The sequence below is a fragment of the Leucopleurus acutus genome, assembly GCF_964270905.1.
Source record: "Leucopleurus acutus genome assembly, chromosome: 5".
Taxonomy (NCBI): Eukaryota; Metazoa; Chordata; class Mammalia; order Artiodactyla; family Delphinidae; genus Leucopleurus; species Leucopleurus acutus.
This window is the reverse complement of record NC_139147.1, coordinates 97,463,714-97,491,511: the sequence shown is the minus strand read 5'-3', so window position 1 is coordinate 97,491,511 and position 27,798 is coordinate 97,463,714. Positions and strand designations below refer to the sequence as shown.

Here is a 27,798-nt window from a genome sequence, read left to right as displayed (position 1 = left end):
TCCTCATCTGTGAAACAGGAGCTTCAGTTTCCTCATCTGTGAAGCATGCAGGCTTACTGTGATGATTAATGAAGCTCATGGATATACACATGCCCAGCACGACACTGGCGTAACAGGCAGTTTAAAAAACGAATAACTCATTTTATTTATTCTGTGCAGAAAAAAAAGACTGGTTGATGGTCATTATCTGAAAATAAAAGTGTGAGTGTGCGTATTCTTTGAATGTGTTTTCTTAACTGTCCTTGAATTTTTGGAGAGCTCTCAACAATCAGACTCCATGGCTCATGTTTTCAAAGCGCTGCGTTTTCTTTATTTTTCAAAGCTACATATTTGTTCAAGAAACATAATTAGGAGTTTGGGGTTAACAATATACACTGCTATATATAAAGTAGATAACAAACAAGGACCTAGTATAGCACAGAGAACTATACTCAATATTTTGTAATAACCTATAAGGGAAAAGAATCTGAAAAAGAATATATATATATACACACACACACACACACACACACACACACACACACACACACACATATGTATAACTGAATCTCTTTGCTGAACACCTGAAATTAACACAGTGTAAATCAACTATACTTCAATAAAAAAAATTTAAAAAGAAACATCTCTAACATCTTTTCCCAAAAAAGGTCCATATCCACCTTTATACACTCTGGAACAGATTTCTGTGTTATAGTCTAAACATTTCTTCTTAGCACAGTGTTTGTGTACACACACACATTCTGTTCTCTTAACTACCACCATAAAAATTATGAAGCGCCTGCATGTGTAGAACTTTTGCCAAATATTTCTAAAAATGTACTTCGATTTTCAACATCCCCAGAAACCCAGTTCAGTAGCAGGAGAAGCAGGTATTATTACCCTGGTTTCACAGATGAGATTCTGAAAGGTATGTGACTTGCCCGAGACCTCAAAGCCGCTAAAGTAATGGAGCCACAATTCAAACCCAGGCCTTCAGCTTCCAAATCCAATATTGTCTCTACCACATCTCACGGCCTCCCCACAGGGCTGTGCGGTGGACTGCTGGAGAGATGAATGCAAAAGAAAGCAGAAATGTAAGGCTTGAAAGCCTCTTTGGAATTTGGAGGCACTAAGCATCAGCAAACTACTGAAATGTCATGCTCAGAGAGTCTAACAAGAATTCAGTAGCGATGGGAGTATTAGAATGGCTTCAGAATTTATAGGCATTTTCTCTAAAACAAAGGAAAATGTACACGTTCCCAGTCTCCACTTTCTCGAATGTGTCGTTCTATGTCTCAAACACTAGATTCTTCTTCTCCTTCTGTATACACCAGATTTATAGCTTTAGTATATTTTCTCAGTACTTCCTGTGCACACTTTCTATTTAAAAAATCAATATTTATACCCCACATATTTAATTCTTATACTATTGACATTTAGAAAGGATGTGAGGAGGTTTCCCTGTATCTGGCATTCTGGCTAAGAATGAATAAATAAACAAACGGAGAAATTAGTCTGGATCTACTTCCACGTGTCATACTTATTTAATATGCAGACCTTGTTCAAACCTCTACAGCTGGCCAAGTTGAAATAACCATCTTCTAAAACAGTTGGCATTATATTTAAGGTGCAAAAAAATACTCATAATGGCTCCCCCACCAGCCAATTTATTGTATGGAAATACCACTCCTCACATTCCAACTCTGTGTGTACATATATGAACACACAGAAGCAATTACGTGCATAAAAATTAAAATACCGTTGCTTACACTAGTGAAAAGCAGAAAACATAAATTGTCAACAAAATCTGAATGGTTAAAGACATCATAGTAGATCAAACCTGATGGAATACGGAGCAACTGCTAAATGATTATTTTGAAGAATTTGTGGCAATATGCAGTTTTTGTGGGTTTTTTTGGTAGAGGAAGAAAACTCGAAATCAAATCTACCCTCTGATTCTAACCATGAAAATATGATATTTTGCATGTGGGCAAAGACTTCAAATGATCATAGAAAAGTTAAAGGGTCCCCCCACCCCTTTGGGAATCAATCAACAGTATTTGGGTAATTAACAACAAAAATAAGAAACAGAACACCTTTTGGCAGGCACTAGCTAAAATCAAGAAGAAAAACTGTAGGTTGCTCTGTCCTAACTAAAACGGGTACTGCAGACATGGGGTGATTCCCAAGGACCATGTGGTGTTGCACCTGAGCCCTGACTTTGTACCACATGGAGAAAGTCCAGAGCAATGAGTGGGAGATAGTCCAAGTCCCTCTGGGCCAAGGGCTATCCTTCATGTCATCTCAAAACTATACACACATGCTCTACATTCCATGTATCTATTAGGGCATCAAAGTCCCAGACAGCATATCTTTAAATCACTGGATCCCAAAGGGAAACCAAAATTGCATGAGAAGGGAAAATACCACACTGTGGGAAAAAATAACCATTTTTGTAAGTCTTTATTTTTTAGTTGCTCCTCCCATAGTAATGCACTGAAAGGCATAACAGTTTATATTGTACAAAGCATTGGAAGAAAGTACCTCAACTTGCCGATTATTTCAAAATGAGACTACAAACAAAAAGAAAACAAATCTGGTTCCTCGATAAAGGGCAAAATAACTGAATACAGTCTGTTATTTACGTCTCTCTTTTAACATAAGGTCTGGAACACTTCATTTTACAAATAGGATTAACATGAACATAACAACGCACAAGCTTGCAGACAACCAGCATAAAATATGGGGTACAGTTTTTAATCAGGAGAATCATGCTTTCATGAAAGAAATTATAATCGTTTATACAATTGAATCAATTTCAGTATTACAAAAACTAAGTTGCATCTATTCGTATTTAGCTCATTAAGAAGGAAAACAAAACAACAACAAAAAAAGGAATGTTAAGAAAAGCCAAACACCATTTGGCACTCCCATACACAGGTCGAGTCACCTTGGTCCTTGAAATTCAAAAAGGGGTGTGCCTCGGACGTCAGAAAGTAGTGGCTGACTGGAACAGTGCTATTTTAATCAACAAACAATAGTTTGCCAACAAATAAATACATGATACACGCAACACACACAAAAAATTAAACATTAAAAAACAGTGACATGATTGTCTAAAATTAAGATGTTATTACAAGGATTTGGCAAACCTTCTATTAGCGTAGTGGTACAGCGGTACTGGTGATGAACAGGTTACTTCACTGACTTAACCTCTTTGAGCATTGAACATCCATAGTTTACAATATACACATACCCTTGTTCCCTCGTTTTAAACAATGTACTTAAAGAAGGCAAAAGTTAATGGGGAAAAAAATACTCCCTGTTATCAGTTTCTATAATAATCAAGTGTGCATTTCATCCAACTACTTCTGTCTTCGAAGGGTTAAATTACATAAAACTTTAACAAAGCAAGAAAATTAAATCTGTAATTAAAAGCAACTGTTCCCAATCATGTGTCAGGTGATCTTGTACAAAAAAGAATTCCGTTTCTATGGAGTGTTCATTCGTATCAATGCTGCCATCTTAACTACTCCTCTCACCCACCCACTCCCAGGGGCAAGGTGAACGGGAAGACGCCTTCTGCCCAGCAAGTTTTTCATTTTTATTGAATCATTTTAAGTCGCATTGATCCTCCAGAAGTCAGCAGCTGCCTTTGCTGTGCAAAACAAAATATCGAGAATAAATAGTTTCTTTTTCTTTCTTTCTTTTTTTTTTTTTTAATCATTCAGTTTAAGGTCCCCAGACTTTACATGAGTGACCCTTCAGGTTTATAAGGCATTCTGCTCAGCAGTCTTTTAAATAGTCCTATGTGAAAAAGCCATGCTACCGTTGGACTTGGTCCCATTCTGGTCGACCTTGGGAATGTCATACGTGGCTTATGGACTGGATAGCACTGGATTCCGCCGCAGCCCTGGCCATACTGTGCCACACGTTGGAAGAACTGTGGGATGAAGAATGGAGGGACTCCTTGTCGGACAATGACAACATCATAGCATATGCCTGAGGTAAAAAGGAGAGACTCGGTAAATGGCATTTGAAAAACATCACTTTTCATTCGAAGGATATCTTTGGTGAACGTTACAAAGAGAAGGGACCCTGAGAAGGAGCATCCCTCATGGGTGTGTTTGGAAGAGTGCGGGACATTTTCTTGTGCTATAATGACATGGAGTTACTGCTGGCCTTCATTGCCTCGGGGCCACAATAGTGACACGATCTGCAGAACAAAAAATTAATGACCCAATCTAGAATGACAACAGCGCCCCCATTAAGAAACAGGAGCCATGCCCCTCCCCGACCATAACTATAATAACCATCCATCCACTGTTTATGCACATGTTCAACTCACCCCAAATATTACTGAATGCTTACAACTGAAACTGCAAATACAAACAAGAGACAGGCCTGCCTTGACAGTACTGTGGTCCAGGGGAAACAGCCCCAAGGACTCCTGCACTGGATAATTGAGAGCACTGAAGGTGAAATGACTCGCCCAAAGTCACTCGCCTAGAGGGAAGGAGGCATAAGTAAAACTTATTTCTGCCCAGCTTTGAATGCTTTGTCCACTTCCCCTCCACGCTTGAAGTATTCAATGCTGACACTCAAAGACCTTGAAAGTCGAGGTAAATCAAATCGGTTCTACCAAAAAATGAAACAACACAAAAGACCCAACCAAGTTCTAACCCCTGTGCTCCAGTATCTGCCAGCAGAAGGTGCACAGGGGTGCTCTGTGAAGAAGTGCTCTTTCTTCCTTATTATCACGTCAAAGTCCAAATAGCTATTCAGAGAATCTCCCCATTTGCTGCCAAGTAAAATATTCAAATGAAATGTTTGGTCTTGACTTAGGAGTGAACTTTTCACTGTTGATTTGTTGGTCTCATCCACTGCTAAACTTGCTTGTCAAAATGCTGCTGAAGAGGAATCATTAAAGTCCTGCCAAAGACATTCCACCGTCGGTAAACAAAGACAAAACGCCTCCGTTGTTAAGCAGAATTTCATCTCTGGGAGTCGTGCTGAGACATGTGGCCGGTCTGTGGTTTCTTCCGTAATCATGGCATTCAGTTAGAGAATCTGCTCCCGCAGACTGATTTTGATTTGCTGGGTCATTGCTCTCAATGTACCCATCTGCCTTTTATGTATGCTATTTGCCTTCCGGACCTCTACAAAATCTCTGCAGACATGCTACAAATATTTCTTAAGCATCTACTCTATGCCAGGCACTGTGCTAGGTCCCAGGGAATCAAGGATAAATAACATAGAGTCTTTGTCCTTTGTAGGGTTTAAAGTGTGCGTGAAGTGAGCATTGAACTTTATTCCAATGACATACCCACATTTAGAGATCAAGATGAACACTATTCTGAAATGGTTTTAACAAAACTCATTCTTTTTTTTTTTTTTAACTCATTCTGATATGTGCAAAAATAAAAGGGATTACAAGAGAAAATTTTGAAATCCTGAGGTTGTTTTTGTTTTTTGAAATTTATTTTTGCCTGCGTTGGGTCTTCATTGTGGCGCGTGGGCTTTCTCTAGTTGCGGCGAGCAGGGGCTACTGTTCCTTGCGGTGCGCGGGCTTCTCATTGTGGTGGTTTCTCTTGTTGCGGAGCACGGGCTCTAGGCGCATGGGCTTCAGTAGCTGTGGCTGGCGGGCTTAGTTGCTCCGGGGCATGTGGGATCTTCCCAGACCAGGGCTTGAACCCGTGTCCCCTACATTGGCAGGAGGATTCTTAACCAGTGCGCCACCAGGGAAGTCCCGAAGTCCTGAGTTTTAATCCTGGCTTTTAACCTGCCTCTATTCAGCTAGCTGCGTGACCTTGGGCAAGTTGCTTAATCTTTCAAGGTTACTTCCCTCATATGAGATGTGGATAATAATAACAAAAACTTAGCTCCAATGGTTGTGGAGGAACCACAAGAACTAACTTACATAAAGTGCTTAGCTTAGTGTCCCTGATGTAAATAGTACCTGTTATCATGAAACGAATTTTTGTAGGATAGAGTTTTTCAGGGAAAACTCTATACAGAAGGCAGCCACTGTTGTATTGGTCAACTATTTTGGATTCAATCACTATAAAAATCACAGAGTAAATATATGAGTTTTGAGTAAATCATCTGAATCTATTCAGATTCTAGAAAATGATAAATATGGAATGTCTGCCTTTTGGTAATCAAAGGAAATAAACATTTTCATGCACGAGGATCAGTGCTGAGCACATAACTGACAGTTAATGACAACTGAATGAATGAATAAAGTCTCATGAAACAAAGTCAGTTTGCAAAAAGGCATGACCATCTTCAGATTGCTATATATATGACATTATCAAGTAATAATAAAAATATGAGCTAAAATTGCAAAATGCAAGTATTTCTTGTGAAGGTAATTGTTAGCCCAGCTGGGCCGGGACTTTATGTATCAAAATGCTGGTACTGAAATAATCATTTCCATTGTCTTTAAGTTCCCAGGACCCTTTGCTTTCTATCACTGTGACAGTTTCAGGAATTTTCAGGTATTGTGCCTTATAATGTCATAATTTGGGGTGGAATAATTAAAAGAAATTTTAGAAAAAGAAAGAAAAGCTGGCTCCCCCAGTTTCTCTGATCCACTAGCAAGGAAGAATGGGAAATCAAGAGTTAAAAAAATATATTAGACACTTCTTATGGCTGTCTCCACGTGAAAATGAGATGTCTACTCTGGCTGGTTTACTTTTAATGTTAGAAAATGAAAAATTCATTTTTATCCTCATTCAATGATAGAGCAGGAAGGGATATTAGACATCTTCTCCACTCACCCCACTTTACAATGAGGAAATGATACCCATAGTTGTGAAGTGATGTTCTCAAGCTCATGAAGCTAGGCAACTCCAGAGTTGAGGCTGGGTGCTTTCCCTTCAATTCAGAAAGAACATTTATGTTGCCTATTACCATACATGATATCTTAAGACTTCTTATTGACTTTACTGATACTTTCAAACTTGTATTATCCCACTGGAATGTTTTCCCCACTTTAGTTGCGATATGACCACATTTGCTGTTAAGACCAGTGCAAAACATCTCATCCAGATAAGAAATTTCCAGATGTAGGAGTTAATATGGTCACATGGTTTGATATATCAGGCCACCTCTAAAATGAACTCTGGATCAAACAATTAGACCAAAGTGACCAACAGATATAACAACAGAAAGTTTCTTTTTTCTTTCTAAAGAAAGAAATGGACCTGAATAAACAACCTGAGTGCAGATGTCAAGTAGAAAGGACTGACTTCCCTTTTTTGTGAAAAAAGAACTGAGGCTATGTTCAGTGGTATTTATAGATCCTTAAATGGATTTAGTTTGGTCACCATAGTGCTGATAGATTGCTATAGACCTCAGTGAACTTGGGCACCACTCATTCATTCATTCATTCAATAAAAATCGATAGGGTTTATCTCCAGGTTTGCCATTAAGTTGCTACAGACTTTTGGCAATTCATTTCATCTCTGACCCTCTGTTTACTCCTAAATTCTATCATTAGATGACTTGTTTATTAATTATGTACAGTAAGAAACAAAAATAGAGGACAGAATTCACTTTCCAAAAATCTCAAAATGCAATTAGGTTGACAAAAATTATAGACACAAAGCATTAGAAAATAATTCTGAAGTAATATACAAAGAGGTGCAAGCGAACATTATGGACCATCTATACAAAGGCAATGTAATTGCAAAGGAAAGGGAAGATTATTGTAGGTCAGGGTTTGACACAGAAATTTCTGTGCAGAATCCAGTCATATTAAGTGCTGTAGGGGTTGACTATTTTGGATTCGGTCATAGACAAAGATTTGAACGTTTTGAGTAAAGCATCTGAGCCTACTCAGATTCTAGAACATTGCAAAGAGTATCTGCCTTTGGTGTCAAAGGCACAATGTCATCAGGATGCTATACTGCAGGAGAGTATGTACCTGTGATTTGGACTTTCTGTGTAACGGCTGTTTAAGTTCCTCTGGCACATGGGAAGCACTGAAAGAAGACACCTCAGCTTCAGTATATTGATTATCTTCCATTTTCCTCATTTTGAGGCTATCTGTGAAGTGCCTTATATGATCTAGAGCAGAAAGTCCAGTTTTATATTCTTCCTCTTTATACCTAAAATGAACCAATGGGAAAGCACAGAGGGTTTTTTTTTCTTTTTCAGTTTGATATCCAACCAAGTCACTTTTCATTTGAGTCTATACACTTGTCAAACATATTATATTTGCAGTAGAAAGTAGCCTGCGTCAATTCTTGGGTTCTTTAAAAAGCTTACAAATATTCTATCTTATAAATATATTTCTTTTCAGATTTTTCATGACTAAAGCAAGAGTATATTTGAGATAAAGAATTAAAGTCAATGACATGGGAAGTCAGCAATGCAGTGGAGACAGAGTTCATATGTTTATAATTTCCATTGAAAATAAAGCCAGTTACGATTATACTCGTTTGGCACCAATTATCCCTATGAAAATATAATATTCCCATCAATTTAACTATTGGGCTAATTTTTTCCATTTAAATATCTATCATCTATATAGATTCCAAATATATCAAGTAAAGTGAAATTTATCTCAATAATATTTGAATAATAACACACCAGATAAATTGAATAAATTAGATAATGTTGAAATCTCTATTTTTCTTTGAGTAGAAATAGGTAGAGTCTAAATAAGTGATTGTGTACTTGTGTAGCTTTCATTTTACCCTTCCTTCCTCAGGTTAATCAGAGTTTCACAAATACTGATGTATTTTCATGCTGCAGATTATGTTGATGGCCACTTTGTTTCCATCTTTTAAAAATTAATCCACTGTGTATGCCTTGCTAAGTCAAGTTTAGTTTTTATAGTTTACTGCTCGCAAATTGCTTATCACCTGGAATGGTGCACTAATGGAAGAACAGAGCAGGAATTGTAACCCTATGCGGATCTACTTTTGCTTCTCACCTCATTGGGGACGTCTTGCAACTCATCTCCAGGGCGCTGGTGTCTTCATAGTCATCCTCATGGTTTCCTTCATGTAAAGTACTTGTCCCTGGTTCCTTTCCTGTTTTCCCAGTAATATCATTGTCTTCATCCTCCTCATCTAACAACACCTCGTCTTCCACCTCTTCATCATCCAGTAAGTCTGAATTTTGACTGGTCACCAAAGCCTTTTCATCTTTAAAGTGACTGCCATTCATTCTTTCAAAAGCATAAGAAAGAAAGAGGTTCAATTACTGGTATCATTTGTAAACGTGCAGTTAGCTCTATTATCACGTCTTCCTAGCAACAATTTAATTTTCAACATTTGTAGAGCAAACTTTTTATTGTTTAGGCTTTATGGCAACCATGGGAAAACAATGTAACCTCACAAATGAGAAAATGAAGAAAAAAATAATTGTGTGATTATTCAGATTATAAATAGAGCCTCTGGTCGAACTGGGAAAATAATCTCGGTCTCCTATTTCTTATCAGGCCTTTGCTTGATAAATGATATTGTTATATAGGATATAAAAAGCACACAAAGGTTTTCTCTAAGTAAAATTACCTAATTACCATATAAGTATGCACCATTTAAAAGAATAGATTTCTGGAAAACTCATACCCCTGAGCAACATTGCCAAAGCTTCAATACACATGCTTCAAGTGAATCTAAGAGTTCAAAGAAAATGTTAAAATAGCCACCGCCAAGGACTAACCAGTATTTGCTATTTGTAGGTGACACTGGTGGGTATACGGCACTTAAACACTCTACTGAGACTTGAAAGTGTTTGAGTGCTCATTTATTCGTACTTTGTTCAAATTACCCTGGATGATTTGAATGTAAAAAAATTCCTTGTTTCCCAGGATAACACTGGGGTGGGAAATGATATAAAAATGTAATTGTACAAATATCTCTTGAAGCTTACTTAGCAAGTGTGTATAACATAATGATGCAAAAGAAGACTATTATATTGAAAAAGCCATCTGTAATACTTTAGTCTGTGGTGGCAAGGATTGCAATACATGATTCGAAAGTTTAATTATAAAAGAAACTTAATAACATAGAAGTCCCTGTTTAAAACTTTTGAGGGCATTTATGAAACTAGGATAAGCTTTTCAGACTTTAAAGTAAACATTAAAATATGTGTAACTTGAATTTAAGTTTCGCTGTAAGGTTTTAAAGTTGAAACTGTTATAAAACAATTATAAATGTTTTAAATCTCTCTTCCTAACTTCCTCCTTTTAAAGATATATGATCAGGGAAGTTAAGGCAGTTGCCCAAGTACAGAAAGCTTGATAGAAATTAAATCATCCTAGGCATCCAGGTGTCCTGATTCCTGGGCCATTCAGAATCTTTCAATTTTGTCTTGCTCCTTTACCTATTTACTAATTCAGAAAACTTGCTGAGACTGCTAAATTATTGGTACAGTCATGTACACTTTTCACATTTAATGTAACTATTTTTCAGATTATGGAAAATCAGGTATCAGCGATAGACCCCCATCACTTTCCCACATTTAAAAAAAATGAGTACAATTTAATACTTAGATTTCTCAGGGTAAAAAAATATATAAATAAAACAATTGTGGATGTGACAGATGCACACAGTAAAAATTCATTTGACCAGAAAAAGTCATATCATCATTAAGTTTTTTTATACAATCCGTCTCTTAACCTCTTTTATCAAAGAATGATGAAAACATGTTTTGCACAGACATAAATTATTAGTTTCCAGTTACACTGCCAACTTGTTAGCTTGAATGGATCGAAATTGTTGTTTTAAAGAAATGAAAGAAAAAGTAAAAGAACAAAAGAGTGCATGGATGAAAACCAAAAGTAACAAAGCCAACGTGATTAAGAAAACCTATTTGTTAATTATGCTTTCAAATGTGGCAATTTATGGGGGTTAAATTATTCATCAAAAGTAGTCTGATAGGAGTTGAGGGGAGAAAAGTTGGATGACTCAGTCTTCTTACTTCTATGCTGTTTAGACATGTTGAAGCCAGATGTTGCAGCTTTATGGTTCACAAATCTCCGGCTAAGGGCTCGAAATCTGAATAGGAGTCTCAGAACACAAATGGTGCTTTTTGTTCGCTATTTCTTATTTGTATCATGTAACTATCATTAACAAAATGTCAAAATTATCAAAAGATCATGACTGTCTTTCTTACTTGTCCTTAGTACTTTGTACTTCTGATATCTGCCTCACCTCTCTCTCTCTCTCTCTCTCTTTCTCTCTCTCTCTCTCTCTCTCTCTCTCTCTCACACACACACACGGGCAAGCAGAGGGAAAGACATCCAACTGCACAAAGTTATAGTTTTATCAGACTTCTGAGAGGCTGGGAAGAGTCATGCAATAGCAGATATTCTCTCCTTGTTCCCTTAGAAACAATTTTATACAAGTTGAAGAACAGAGTGGTCATATATTTTTATGTTATCTTGGAAAATAATGTTTATTTGATACTTGCCTTAATGGAAGAAAGTATCTAAAACAATTAAGTTTGATTTTAAATAGCATCAAAGATAGAGAACACTAACAATAACACTTGCATGATAAAAAGTCATGGAACTTTCATTAGTTTCCTGTTACATTAAAATGTACATTGCAGCATCCGAATTTAATAGGCCATTGGATAGTTATATTCAGAACAACATAGTTCTCAATATCAGATATTTAATTGTAACTTATAGATAAGAAAAATTAAACCCAGTAGTTTGGGTAAAATAATGTTTCATTTACATCACATAAAATGTAAAATACTAGATACGTATTCATTATCATTCTCAGCATCATTAAAAGTTTTTCTATATGAATTAAGCCATATGTGCTTGATGTTGATAATGACAAGAGGGAGCCAGTGCACCTTAAAAACAAGGATGATTATACCCACTGAAACAAACACGCCAGAATTAAACGAGGATGCACCTGAGAGCACATAAGGAAGGGATAGAATCTTACTCAGAAGTCACAAACGGTTTCTAAAAAGATATTTGGATGACATTCAATAAGTATTTTATATGTAAGTATCTACAGTATGTATAAATATATACAGATACATATACATACATATATATATAGTCATATAATATATATAGTCATATACTCTCTGTATACATGATATATCATATGATCTATAATAGTAACCACCGTTAGCCAGTGGTTCAACTGAACCCCTGTGGTGGCTTTCCCTTCTAGTTGGAAAGTTTTGATAAAATATTCTAATTAGCTATCAAGAGAGGCAGAACAGAACGGTGGTAAAAGCCTGGGCTCTGGAACCACAGAGCCCAGTTGAATCCCATTTATTACTTAGGTGACCTTGGGCAAATTATTTAACCTTCGATGTCTCCATTCCTGCACTGATAAAATTATATAACAGTAGTTGCTGTCTCATAGGGTTATTAGGGTAATTAAGTTAACTAATAATATAAAGTGCTTAGAAGACCATTTGGTATTTAATCTGCACTAAATAAATACCAGCCATTGGTGGCAGGAGTAAAGTCGTGTCACAAGAGTGAGCACTGCAAATGTATTTGAAAACGTTCATTTGTGAAATCATCGACTTTAAAGAGGAAAAAACAAGCTTTACCTCTCTTCTGTGTTCCTGGGAGACTGGCTGCCATGGTTGCTATTCCCGATGAAATTTCGAATTTCTGTGAAGTAAGCATCTTCCTTGTCATCGAGAATCGCACCTGTACTTTCCAGTTCAGAATGAGGCGACGATGTGGCCGTACCTGAGGGGAGAGAAAGCCTTTTGTGAAAAAGACAATTATTTATAGCGCAACTTATTTTGAATCTCATACCTTCTTCATTTGATCAGTGTTGTTTCCTAAAACAGGCTTTTTCGAATATTAATAATGATAACTTTAGGAGGTCAAGGTCTTCCCAATTTTACCATAGTACCCATGCCAGTGAGGAATGGGGACTATTTTGAACCGTTGAAATAGTGAGATACAGTCACCCAAAGATGCCGTTTCTCCCACTAGCTTCCTCCTTTTCCCACTGTAACATGGGAACATTTTAATTTGTAGAATGAGAATATAGGGTGAGGCAAATTATAGAGAGGTCTTACATACATTCTGCAGAAGAAACTGTATACCTGGTTGCAGTCAATATGTATTTATTGCCCCTGTGCTAAAGTATGTTATCAAATAAAGACTGAACACATGCTGGAAATACTGCATTTTGATTTGGTGGATTAAGCCGTGGGTAGACTCAGAACACACCAGTCGAGAGACAGTTGTGGTATAATATTAAGAGGACAATATTGAGTCTGTGGATTACAGAATGATTGTCAGCTTCCTTACCTATAAAATTAGAATCAAAATACCTGTATCACAGATTATTCTAACGTTTCCATAAGTTTACAAATTATAAACACTGTATAACATGTGGTCAAACTTTATACTAACATTTGCTTCATGCTGTTTAGCGTGCCCACAAAATATCTACAGTTTAATAGTTCATCACAATAGTCTAGATGACAAAAACAAGAGGTTAGAACACCCCTCAGCTTAACAAAGTTATAACCTGGACCAAAAAACAAGTATTCAAATTTGACACATTATATCTTTAACTTATTTATTTTCTGAAATAATTTTGACTAGAAAAATTATAGGGGTATATTGTAAGAAAGTGTAGCCACTTTTGTGTATTGGATTAGACTTCTGCCTCTAAAGTCCAATATTTTAAAACCATGATCATTAGATTTTTGGCTTTAAGGGAAACGAAGAGTATATAGTTCATTCAAAATCATAAGCAATGTTCCCGTACAATAGAGGACGGATTAATAATAAAATAATTTCCTTCAGGGCTTCCCTGGTGGCGCAGTGGTTGAGAGTCCGCCTGCCGATGCAGGGGACGCGGGTTCGTGCCCCGGTCCGGGAAGATCCCACATGCCGCGGAGCGGCTGAGCCCGTGAGCCATGGCCGCTGAGCCTGCGCGTCCGGAGCCTGTGCTCCGCAACGGGAGAGGGCACAACAGTGAGAGGCCCGTGTACCGCAAAAAAAAAAAAAATTTCCTTCAGTAAAGATTACTACTTTGTATAAACCCAACTTTTCTCTGTTCTTAAAATCCTTTTCAGGAGCTGCATGCACAACCCCTCTCCTCACTTCTAAGTCATTTCCTTAATTCTCTAGAAACAAATTATGGCTACGTAAGTTGGTTTCACACACACATGCCAGCTGCTAAGCATTCGTTAATCGTTTATTATCTAAGCATTAGAAGCCAAAGGCAAGAAAACCTACCATGTCTTCTGCTAACTATGCGCTGGTACGTCTGGGTTAAGGGAAGGCTAGTTTTTTGCCACTTTTAACTTAATTCTACATTGGAATTTGTGACCAAAACCACACACCACTATCATTCGCTATGGGTTACTCTAATCATGTTGACAGTCTTCAATCACTCATCTCTAATCAAGGTCCCCTGGAGAGGTCCTCTGAACTGCAAGCCTTCTGCAAAAGCAGCCATGGTTTCTAGGTTAATACTCAAGAGCGTGGCATTCTGGGGCTCCACTGTGGTCATCCTGCCAGGCTGGGGGCCACGTTCTGTGCCAATAGATGGAAAGATCGTTCTCTGCAATTTAGGAAATCTTGGTTCATGAGTCTCCGGTGAGTTCGGGTCATGGTTCTCTTCGCTTGAGGCTGCCCACTGAGATGAATCCAGGAGAAAATAAAATCATCCACATAAAGCTCTGAGTTGTATATTATTCAACGATCACATCATTCACTTCATTCAAAAATCTCAAGGGAAACGTGCTGCAAATTTGCACAACAGGATCTGATTCTCGTGTCAAAGTGGAACAGGAGAATGATCACAGCTGTCTTTTAAAATAAGAAAAATAAGCTACCGTCTCCTCCTCAAAACACAATTGATGACCTACCAGACATGTTCCCATTCTCGTGCTTCTTTAGGTGTCTGTCTAAGTTGGTTTGTTGACCAAAACACCTATCACACAAGTGACACTTAAAGGGCTTCTCTTTATTGTGGATGTTGCGAACATGCCGCTGCAGGTTAGAAGATATGCTGAATGACCTGTCACAGTACTTGCATCTGAAAAACAAACACAGAATAAATATTCGCAAGCAAATTGAAAGAGAGTTCTCAAGACAAGCAAACCAGATCTCCAAAATTATCACTGTAGAGAAGATTACTATCCACACAGCCAAAATTTCAATTCCAATAAACAGACTTTGATTGCATTAAAGATTTTCACGACTTCATAAAAAACCATAATAAAATACTTCATAAAACACCATAATAAAATCACAAGTTTATGAAGGTAATCAGTTCTAATACTTCAAGTAAAGCTCACAAAATTAAAAATATTAAGAAATAGTAGTTTTGTTTTACCTTCTGCTTAGGACAATACAATTAAATCTTCTGTAAACAAACATGAAACAGATTCACATATTGTTCAAATAAAGTAAAAAGATCATTTTTTAATTCAAAACTTTTGAGCCTGATTAAATAATTTCTTAGTAAATTCACTTTCTCAATTGCTAATCCTGAAGGAGAAATTCTGTTATCTTCTCCAAAATAACAATAAAGGTTCCAAACTCTTAAAACTGGGGCAATGTAATAGTTTAGTCTGATACCAAAGATACTGATTTTCATAATCTATAGTTATTAGGGGCCCCCAAAGCCTTTATTGTGTTAACGTTTAAACTGTCACAAAAGAAAGAGTACCACTAAATTCTCCTTTTCGGATAAAAACCCAAGGTCTTTGCTAACCCCCTCTCTCTGGATTCCCCCCAGTTTTCCACTTTTATTTTTCCTAGAGTCTGTGGTGGCTCTGAACCAGGTCAGTTTTTTCAGGAAAGTACATATTGTTGCCTGGCTAATTGTTTCTGCCTTCCATGATATTTAAGACAAAAAATCATAAATTACTGAAGTTCTCCTTCAGTCACAAAATAAAAATGTAGCCTCCCACCCTCTCCCCTTCCCACCAGTTCTTATGGTGAGGAAGAAAAGTGATAAATGACAAGATTTTCTCCTCTGGCATTTTAAAGGGTGCATTGTCTGTTTATGTGATTTTTTGGTACGTGTGTTGCGTAAAAGGAAAAATCAACTTTCTCTAGATAACTTTCAAGTGAAAATTTCTAACTTAGCAGCCAAAAAATCCGAAACTCATTCTTCCGTGTGTGAAGGGCCCTTCTCCCACTTCTGAATGCAGACTCAGCAGTTCGAGGGACTCTACATCAGAAACTGCCCCACTCCATTCAAAGTGTTTGGGCTTTATGGCTGTCTCTACATGATGCCAGATGTCCAGTTAGTTCGGTGGGGAAATAAATCTGTTAAACTAGTTACTCTGTCGTAGTATCAGTAAACCAACTCAAGGGCTGACTTAATTTCCCTCCTAAAAAACCATTCTGGCATCATGAGGTTCCTCAAATTTAAATGAATAATATTAATTTTAAAATGGGTAAAATCCCACATTGATAGTAGTTGTAATATTTAAGCCTCTGTTTTTGAAAAAATATATATATGGACTCTTGGCTTTCTTTGAACTTCCAAGGCCCGCTGCAAGGAGAACCATGGTACAGTTAGCACAGTTGTGTTGTCCTAAGCAGAATAACCTAGGAAACACTGATAGAGAAAACTTAAACTCCCATCAAACTTTTTAGAAAAATTTTCACTCAAAATACTTTCTGCACAAATCATGAGGAAGAGAGATTTTGTCTTTGACATGCTTCCAACTGTCGGCTTATAGGCACAGAAGCTGTAAATCCAATAAATATCATCCACTCTAACAGAATCAGTCAATAAGGAAGTTTTAACCAAAAACCATCTGTTACTTTGTATCTTTCCTCTGCTAATATCTTGGCCAAATGTCTGAGTGCTCCTAAATAATAATCATTCCATTCTATTCCAATAAATTAGCTGGTGGTCAAGAAACAGCTCAATTCAGAGCCTAAGTTTCAGAAATTCTAAAGAGCAATACATAACACACGCGTGAGCATACACGATTAAGCCTTCCTGGTTACTGGATGTAAACACAGGGGTCAAGGGAGCCTTTCAGATCATGGTAGGAGATTAAAAACGCTGACTTGAGAGTTCCAGAACTGGGTTTTAATTTGGGGTCTATTAATACCAGACTTTACAGAAGGTAATTAGCATCTGTGGATCTAAATTTTTTTACTTGTAAAACAGAAGAGCTGGACAAATAACTGTTTAAGGTCTTCAGCTATGAAAAATTCTGGTTTGCGTTTTTAAAAATATACGGACAATAATAGCACCGTTTACAGGGTAGAATGAAACCACTGAATTCAGGTACAAAAAAAGAGTAAAATGAGCATGGTATCATAGTCGCATACCAGACCCTTGGCCATAACAAAATGTAAGTGTGGAAACCTTTCCTCCACTTAAGCAGAATTCCTTGGATGTGACATTTTCTCAAAAAAGGGAAATCATCTAACACTTCCCATTTTTATATCTCTCTGAGACCTACTATATCAAGCACATTCTATCACAAATAAAATCATTTATAAATATCACTTATGATTAGTGATTTACAAAACATGTAGGCAAGCAAAGAATTTAAGAAAATACTTTATTATTTTCTGAGTTTAAGTCCCTCCAGTTTTCCTAAAATTTCTCCTAAAATTTGAACACTCTTCAAATGAACATTGGTCTGCCCATTTTCTTATCCTTGTATGTAAAAAAGTCTTTGAAAACTGATAATTCGTTTATTTTAATGACAAAAGCATTCAGATAAAAATAATTTTACACATATGCCATGCATAAGAATTTCAAAGCAGAATAAAATTACGATATTACTTAAGATAAATAACATTCATTCTTTGAAGAAATATTCATGAGTACCTAATACTGTGTACAAGGCATACACATTCAACAATGTAGGTGATATTTTAAAACTGGAATGGAGAATGGTGGTTAGTTTCGTTTGTTAGTAAACAATAATATTAAAATTAAACACAGGTGCCATGTGTCATATGGCTAATTTTGACACTTAAGAGAATAAGCTAAGAAGCACTTGAGAAATTGTTGACAGAATTGCTCCCTTCCTATAATATATTCTATTTTATCTGTTCTACCCCTAGCTCCCTTTTCTTCCTCCTCTCCAGGTTTAAAATTTATTCTTTAAACCTCCTAATGGGACCTGTAGACATTGACTTAGCTGTACTGGGAAAACAAAGATATATCCGGGTTGTTAATTCCTAGCAGAGATTTAAGGCTTGGAAGAGGGAGGCTGCAAGATTATGATTATTGTCAATTAAAAAGGCATGAATCACTGAGGAGAGAGAGCACTTAATTTTAAAAATGTATAACAGTTCTTAAACGCTTATTCTATACTAGACACTGCTAGAACTTTTAAACTGAGATACAAGAAGACGATTCAAGAAATTAGGACTTTTCTAAATTTTAACCCCAGCCATTAGTTAATTCTTCTTTGACTCAAAATTGAACAGACAGACATTCACAAAAATAGCCTCTTTTAAAATTGTGGCAATGAGCCTACTTTATTACAATATTTATCAAGACATTTAGTAAAAATCATTGTCAAACCTGTAAGGCTGCTCTCCTGTGTGGGTTCTCAAGTGCCGTGTCAGGTTCGCAGATCTTGGAAAAATCTTGCCACAGTATCTATTATGAAAAGATGTTTATAAGAGAAAGTCAGCACAATTGACTGTATTCCATTCAAGCTGCATAGAAGCCAGATGCTTATTCCTGAATTAATTAATCTTGCATGGAACTCACATGTCTTTGGTATTTAAAATTTGCAACAAAGCCATTCTACAGATATAAATAACTCTACAAATAAAGACTGTGTTATGAGATCCGGTTGAATTTGCTCATGCATAAGCAAGCAGTTTATGAAAACAGACTTGAGTTTTGATGACCCCCATGCTCCTCTTTTATTAACTGTTATCTTTACATTCACAAAACTGAACCAGACAAGGGGATTAAAAAATGACAAGAGCCTGTGATTCCGGGTTGATGTAAACAGATTTCAAATGTTTCAACTCATTTTACATGTTAGGCACAGTGACAACTCTCTGTACATTGAGTGGTATCAGATCAGACAAGATTCTAAGACCTCATCCATCAAGGTATGTTCCTATAAAAGCTTTTCTGGAAAGAAAGTGACACATTTTCCAAACAGCAGATAAATTGATATGCCTGAGTCAGATGCCACAAATTTCTGAAGACAATTCAGAAATTGTAAGTATGATTTATTAAAAAAGAAAACAGAAACCAAAAAAGAGCTTTACTGTACTACTGATGAGCAACAAGAAACTTATTAACCAGTTTTCTTCACTTATCGACCTTATTTGTCCTTCATTAATAGCCTTATTCTTCAATGCCATGACAATTAATAAATATATGCTTGAGGACAGTAGTATTATACCTTTGGATGAAAATAATTAGCTGTGAAAGAAAATTCATAAATATCAAAGTGAAACAAGTAGATAGCATTTGGACCATTTCCAACCTCATTTATCACAACCAAATGGCCTGTGTTAAAATTTTCATTTAATAATAATTTTTTTAAACCACTATTTTTATATCCCACTAAATAAAGAGTACTTTGAAGTGCTTGAGATCTATCATGGTTGCTATTAATCATCCAATCAAGAATAATTTCCAAAACAAACAGCAGGGCCTTTTGAAATCAGAGGGGAGATTTTTGGAAAGCAGGCCATGATTAACTTTGCAGTTACCTGCAGGTATAGCGTTCCTTTCCTTTCCGCAGGAGGTTCTCTGGCAGGGCGTTGGGAGGAGCTCTGAAGTTGAACATGGAGGGAACCGACTGTAGAAGTTCACTGGCCTCAGGTTTCAGGGCACTGAAGCTCTCCAGCTTCTCCGCCATGTTTTCAATAGCTGACATCTGAAAGGCAAAAGCACAAGACCATGAAGGATGGGGCAGACATCCTTCCTTCTGTAATTATCTCTAGCAAACCAAGAACAGATTAATAAGAGGGAAGCATCAAATCTGCTGAATGCAAGGGGCTGTAGAAAGAGACTGTAGTGTCCCAATATTAAACAAATGAGAGAATTCATTGATCTTAAAGATAACAAAGGTAGAATCAAGCTTACAAAGTGCCAAGTGAACTTTTCCATAAGCCCTTAGTTAGACCATTTTGTAATAATTTGATATACAATTGAGCAATGAAATACATGAGAGAGAATAAAACCGTTAGATTTTTTATTAAATTAAGAGACAGCATTAGTATCATGCTATCAACAATCACCAGGCCCACCTGTGAATGACTGACTGCAGGAAGGAAGAAATTAATACATCCCCTCCAGAGGCTGGCTGGAACCAGGAAATGTTTGACTTTACTCCCTCCTTTTTTAGTACAAAAGAAGCTTGAATCTAACTCTGGCAAGATGGTTCTTTGGGACACAAGTCCACCATCTTCTCGGTCTGTGAGATTTCCGAATAAACAGTAAAAAAAAATAGTAAACTGGAAATTATAGCAAGAGATCCTGTATGCCTTGTCTAGGTAATAAAAACCATAGGAAGTAGGGCGTCCCATGAAAAGAACTCACAGCATGAAAAACATCAGGTGTTCCAAAGTTATAGCTTTAGCCAAATGTATGCAATGCAGAAAGAAAAAATTAAATGTGTAAACAGTGCTTTATGTTAAATTAATATCTGGATATACTAGATTTTTAAGTGTGATTATGTACAAAGAATTTTGGTGAAATATTCATTTGTCATGGACAAAGATTAAGTTGAAATGACAGTTCATGATATATTATCATAACTTCACATAACCTGGCACGGGCATTGTAAGTATGACCAAACTCTTAGAGCAGTATTTCTTGAAGAAAAACTATCCTGCCTGGTTCTTCCCCTCAAATAACCTAATTTATTTTGCTTATAATCTTCAAGTTTTTGTCTTCCTGCACACATACTCGACAGAGTCATAAACAGAGGGTGGCATTTACTTTCAAAGGCAGCTTGATCCTTACTGTCTATAGTTAGACAGACTCTCTCACCTTTCCTTCAACCCTCCCAAAATGTTGTTTCCCCCATGCTCACATTTTATTTGGAAGCTGCTTACTACTGAATTTTTAAGAAGAAAAAGCAAACTCTCAGGCCATCTTGTAAAATCAACTCACCCATTGTTTATTTGGTTCTCAGGGCACTATGCCACTGGAGAACTCACAAAGCTGTTTAAAAGGTGTTTGCACTCTGTTTCTCAAAAGACTGGGGCGGTAGACCAGAAGACCCCATGCAAGGATTAAAAATGTTAACAACTATACATTCAAGCAACCGATCAACCCAAGAAAAAGATTCTTTTGCTGATAAGATGGTAAGACAGAGTTGGAGTTCCAATTTATTATGAGTCCAGGTTAAAAATAAAAGGCAACACTTCATACTCAAAAAGAAAATTAACAAAATTTATACTCCGCGGACACACAGCTGGACAGAATACCACTGACTTCTTAAACTGGAGCAAAATCTTAACCGAATGGCCTAAACATGATTCTCTTCTTACAAAGGGAATATTGTATGCTTGATTCTTCAAATGACTATTCATGTTGTAGTTAGCTTTCTTTCTTTTCCCTTTATCCTGGAGCCTGCCCTCTCATTTCATGCCCAGACTCCTAATGCTAGCTACAAATTGCAACGTACAGGGTACCACTGCCAATTTGCCAAATGTCTTTCATCAAACACGGTGCAAAAAAATCTCAGAGGAAAGTCAAGATACATTTACTTGTCAGACGACAAATGTGAACGCACTGGGAGGCGGTAGGAGCTATAAGCTCAGGGGTTTGATTCATAATCACTCAGCTGCTAAAACATTCTCCACAGATGCAAGCGGACAGCACATTTGTCACTATGAAGGATTTTGACACATACTGATCACAGGGCAGAGATATAAAATGCTGCTGCTGCTCATAGAGGTTGAAGGAAACTCTGTCCCTGCTGAATATGGTCATTATCCCCCTCTAACCAGAGCATTAGCATTTTCATATTACTTTGGATTTTATTTATTAAAAATCAATCCAGGAATATTTTATGATACTATTTTATTTGCATTTATTCCTTCTAATTGTTGCTTGCAGAAAATCATTCTGATATTCCACCCTCCATGGAATAAACTGTCTGAGTGAAAAATGACCTCTGGCCTTCAAGCTGATTAGCAGTAACAAGCAGGGGTAAGGGGCATGACCGCATATATTTATTGGGAAAAATAATAAGTGCATGGGTGATGATTATAAATGTTTTATTTATGTACATTTAATATTTGAGTAAAGTTTCATTATCTAGTGGTTTTAAATCATTTGAGTGTCCGCCCTGCCGACACACTCGGATTCCTGGGGCAATACATCTTGTAGAAACACTTTCCTTTTATATGGAAAATAGCTTACTCATGACTATCATTATTCTCGGCTTTCATCTCCAGCACATATAAACTACAAGTCCTTCAAGTTATTTAAGAGCAATTGGCTGTTGAGAAATGTGTCTTGCTTTAGTAGCTGCTAATAGCTCCTTTTAAAGGAAGATCACTGTGATTACTTCACCTCAAACTGTTTCAATTTGGGAAAAGCATTAAGAAATAACAAAATATAGTACGGACTTGATGACTAAGTAACAACATTCTTAAAGATAATAAGAAAAAGAATAGGGGTTACCCAAGCGCGTCTCTTATAAGCCACACCCCACCTTTGGCTTGGGGTGTCAAACAAAAAGAGAATTAAGTCAGAGTGGGGAAGAGGGAGAGAAGAAAGATGGGAAGTGAGCTGAGGGTAGCTATTAACACCACATATGCAGACACACACCCCCTCTCCACTTTCTTTCCGGCTAGCAACCACCGAAACAACATAAAAGCCATCACTGAATCCTTCCTCTCATCTTCCAAAGATTTGCTCTCACAGCACTTGACATCAGCTGAAAAGAGTAAGTTTCTCCATTAGAACAGATAGAAGTGACTTAGATTGACATATAGACACTACTATGTATAAAATAGATTAATAAGAACCTACTGTATTGCACAGGGAACTCTACTCAATACTCTGTAATGACCTATATGGGAAAAGAATCTGAAAAAGAGTGGACATGTGTATATGTATAACTGATTCACTTTGCTGTACACCTGAAACTAATACAGCATTATAAATCAACTAGACTCCAATAAAAATTAATTTTTAAAAAAAGTGACTTAGACATCTGCTAGTTGGGGTAGTTTAGCCATTCTGTGACCAACAATCAGCCCTGGTCCATATCTTGGATTAAGGTGTTGGATTAAGATGAGTTTTATCTAATGTATGGGTCCAAACCTCAACTTTCTCTAGCTATCTGGGCTGACTCATGTGATACTCCTCTTGGAATAACATGCATTTTGTAGAAGTGGTAAGTTTTGACATTCATTTTAAAGTCTGACTTGGTATTTTAAAAATCAAGATGAATTGGGATAAATGAAACAGAATCTAGCTAGATATACTTTTCAACTATGAAGAAACCAATGAAGGGGGAACAATGTGTACTACAATGAAGAGGACATTTGCTAAGAATGGGGGAAAAAAGGAGGAAAACTCACATTATATATTTTAAAAACGTATTGCCCTCTGTCCTATTAATGTCGTAGGCTAATCTCCGATCAGTAAATGACAGCTTTTTTCCTATGGAACAGTAATTTTTATTTACATATATTGTAGTTGTTGATGGTATCTGCAGCCAGATGTCTGGAAAAGGAAGTCATTTCACCCCCTTCCAGTCCCCAAGGGGCTATTAACTTTATACTGACGCAAACTAATATTTAGACACAATTCCCTAGCTCCTACCAAAAAATGTAGCTATCTCTCTCGTCAAATAAAGTTAGTATTTGTAAAAACATTTCAGCAGGCAAGATATCATCAACTGGGTCTGAAGCACTTAGCTTAACATTTTTTATCTGGCAGCCAATAATTGATGACATAAAGAAGTTTCTCATTAAAACTATTAAAGTGACAATCTGATTATACAAAATGATATGTCCAATGGCACCATGAATTATGTGACCTAATGTTTCACAAATTAGATTACACATGGCTTTATCATAAAATAACTAACTTTTCATAAATAACTTATGATGGGAAAGTTTGTAGATTTGGTAGTTTTCTATATTTATTCACTTGATAATCTAGAGAAATCTTAAAATCATGGCCATTTGGGGGAGAAATACATATTCATATTTTATGGTTGTCTCATTCCACATATCACATTCTGCAGTCATGATTATAAAATTATAGGGTTTTTTAACCACTCAAAATGATAAACTTTAATATTTTACTTCTTTCCACTAATATCTACATTTTATAGTACAAATATAAATTATTGCTTTGAAAAACCTGTGAGCCAAAGAATGGGAGTGTTTCCAAAGCATTGCAATGGCCGTTGCTATACCATTGTACTATCAGGAAAGGGCGTCTAACTTAAAATCTGAACTGGCTTTGTAAGTTGGTAGAAGCACTGGCCATTTGTGTAGGATACAGCACCTTATGCTTGAAGCACCTAACAGCAAAGCTACTAGCAAGTAATACTCTACGTTAGAAATAATGAGGACGATGACGTACGATATTCTGGACAGACCTTTGCCAGGAGAGGCAGACAAGAAACACTAGAAATATAAGCCAGGATAATGAAAGAACAACGCTGTCTACTGCACAGCTTTGCCTAATAAGGAAGTTTCTGTCTCTCTACTCTTATACTTTGGAAATAAATGAACTTAATCCTTAAAAGTTGATAGGATGAGAAAAATCACAATTCATCACATATTCCACAGAAGAAATAAAATAGAAGAACTTCTGTTCTAAAAGGAAAACTAACATCAGATAGAGGAAATAGGTAACTGCCAAAGTGCTCTAACTTAAAATAATTTATATATAATTATATGGTGACTAAAGGAAAATTTAACTACATTCCAAGATTCTGCCCATACTTCAGAATCAGGATAATTTTGAGTGAAGAGGAGAATGAAGGACTAAAAGCACATACACTTAGAGGAGATTTTGTAATATATGTTATTTACATATATTTCCATTGACTCAAGGTTTATTTGGTAGTGAAAAGTAAATAAATAGTATTCTTTGTATCTTGAAAAAAAAATAAAGTTTTCCCCTACTGATGTCAACTGACTGTATCTGGAAACGTTAACTGAAGGTTGAGGGGGAGGGATAAATTGGGAGATTGGGATTGACATATACACACTACTATATATAAAATAGGTAACTAATAAGAACCTACTGTATAGCACAGGGAACTCTACTCAATATTCTGTAATGGCCTATATGGAAAAATCATCTTTAAAAAGCATGGATATATGTATATGTATAACTGATTCACTTTGCTGTACACTTGAAACTAACACAACATTGTAAATCAACTATACTCCAATAAAAATTTTTTAAACTTTAAAAAAAAAAGAAAGTTGAGGAAATGGACCCAATGCTAAAGGATACATTCACTAGTTAGATAAAGATTTTTAAACATTTAGTCTTATGACTCCACATAGCCAGAACCAAGTTCTGCCCCAGGTTATATGAATGTGAATTCCAATGTCATCTTGTGCCTACACATAAGTTCAGGTTTTATCCTTTTGAAGGCTTTATCATAAGCATCTTTAACATGCTGGTCAGGCTCCCCCAAATAATGGTTGTTTCCACTTAGTGACCCATCTTGAAGTCCCTTTTAACAACATGCTCTAAAGTGCCCAGAAAGAGTTCTACATCAAGGTATAATTACATGGAATGGGTCAGATTTAGAGAATAAACTTCTTTCTGTAAACAATTTATAGCACACTAAATGCCCAATTATAACTGAAGGCATTCTGCAGCTTGACAAAGCTGGAAATCTATCTGCTAAAGCCATATCATTTTATGGAAAGGGCTCAGAATTCTTTGTCTGTATGGCAACTTATAAGTTGTTTTTCTTTTAATTCTACGTTATTTTAGTCAAAAATATAAGTAGGAAACTTACCCAAGTTCTCTGATCAGGCAGTTGGAACTGGGAGCAAAATTGAAACAAAAAACAAAAAATTACTTCTGTATCAGTATCTTTATTGCAATCTATCCTTTGAGAAATTAACATTTATACTAAGTAATTTTTGCTTATCATGTAACTATATCTTGAGTAAAAGCTTTGGAAATGAAAATTAATAATTTTATAACACTGCTGAGTTTCCTCTATTTACCTAAATTAAATTTTAGAATCATGGTTATAAACCAGAATGTGCTTATTTCCAAGAAAGCTAAATACTACTTACTATCAAATCTTAAATAGCAAAGTAGACACTTCCTTTTTATCTGTTTGTAGTCACTGCAAAACAAGATTCCTAAATTTTACTTTAATAACTAAAAATTAAGCAATTTCCTGCAAAAAAGATACAGTCTCTTGCATTTTTACAATGTTAGTAACAAAGAAAATAAGATATTTACTCAAATGTGAATCACTGAGTAACAAAAAAGTAATGTCCTTGGAAAAAAACTCCTTGACTTCTACTAGGATGGGACTGAGACCATCAGTAGGCCAAACACTCAAGGATATTAATGAAAAGAACTACAAATGTCAAGTTATTTATGACAAGAATCAATGGATAAAAGTTCAGTGAGTTAGAAGCTCTATCAGAAAACACAAATGTTACATCTTTAAAAATATCATTTTGCGGCTTCCCTGGTGGCGCAGTGGTTGGGAGTCCGCCTGCCGATGCAGGGGATGCGGGTTCGTGCCCCGGTCTGGGAGGATCCCACATGCCGCGGAGCGGCTGGGCCCGTGAGCCATGGCCGCTGGGCCTGTGCGTCCGGAGCCTGTGCTCCGCAACGGGAGAGGCCACAACAGTGAGAGGCCCGCATACAGCAAAACAAAAACAAAAACAAAAACAAAAAAACAAAAAAAAAATATCATTTTGGTTGGTTAAAGGGGATATATCTTGCTTTCTTAGATTATGGTATCTTCAGTAAGGAAGATGCACAGTTTTTAATGATGAAAGGTTTATCACAGAAGAAATCTAACACAAGAAACACTTGTTGAAAGCACGAAAGAAGATGAAAGGCAAAAGACTTAAGTGATTTTCACACCCATATATAAATGATAACTTGGGAAAAGACCTTAGTCTTTTTCCCAGTTCCTTGGGATACAGTAGCAAGTAGACATTTTAAAGGAAGAAAATTCAAAAAACGAATGCATAAAGGACAGAAATGGAAGTAAAATAGAGTCTCTGTCGCAGATCAACACAAAGTCAAACATCTGAAAATGAAATATATAAATAACCAAAAATAATATTTAACGTATAGGAAAATCAAACAAAGGAATAATAGCCACTTTTATAATATATAATTGCCAAGTGATATCTACGGCCATTCAAATGAGCTATCGAAGTGAATGCAAAGTACCCAAAAGGCAAAGCACCCAATGAAATGGACATTCCAAAGATCACATGGTAATATCATTTCCTCCATCTCACCTCCTGTGGCTGTCATCTTCTTTTCAAAATTATAATCTGAGACTCTACAAGTAATTTTCAACCACATATTCAGGAAGAACCTCTGTAGTGTTTATTTCACCCCTATATTAAACTAACTTATTTATAAGAGAAAAATAGAAAGCTAAATAGTCCTCCAGTGGCCCGACAGAGCAAACATACTTCTTTAAGAACTGAACTGAGAGGAATTTAGACCCTAAGAATGATAAAACCAGCATTTACCTTTTGATTTTGATGTATGTGTTCCTATACGTTTGGGGTATTTTTGACAAGGATTTGAAAAATATACATTATTCCAAAAAGCAATAAGATGGACTAATAATCTTTCAATAACATTTAATAAATATCCACTGAGGTGTTTGACTTTCATTGATTAGGCACTGTGCACTGGGGAAGGAGGAGGCCAGAATACAAAGACATAC

At 36.4% G+C, this 27,798-nt stretch overlaps 1 protein-coding gene across 6 annotated transcripts in view; it reads right to left on the bottom strand.

Annotated features, from left to right (window-relative positions):
- Positions 1-2,832: 2,832 nt before the first annotated feature.
- The window catches only part of MECOM (MDS1 and EVI1 complex locus), a 568,172-nt gene continuing 543,206 nt past the window's right edge, over positions 2,833-27,798 (bottom strand). For 3 of the 6 annotated variants that reach the window (XM_082840342.1, XM_082840343.1, XM_082840344.1), the window contains exons 10-16: positions 19,625-19,791; positions 18,468-18,545; positions 14,821-14,990; positions 12,529-12,673; positions 8,924-9,160; positions 7,910-8,093; positions 2,833-3,981 (exon numbers count right to left, since the gene is read on the bottom strand). In XM_082840342.1, coding sequence (XP_082696468.1) covers positions 3,847-3,981; positions 7,910-8,093; positions 8,924-9,160; positions 12,529-12,673; positions 14,821-14,990; positions 18,468-18,545; positions 19,625-19,791 — 1,116 coding nt within the window. In that variant the 3' untranslated portion in view covers positions 2,833-3,846. Of the gene's footprint in view, positions 3,982-7,909; positions 8,094-8,923; positions 9,161-12,528; positions 12,691-14,816; positions 14,991-18,467; positions 18,546-19,624; positions 19,792-25,875; positions 25,903-27,798 lie in introns of all 6 variants that reach the window. The other 3 variants (XM_082840340.1, XM_082840341.1, XM_082840339.1) reach the window with 2 other exon arrangements.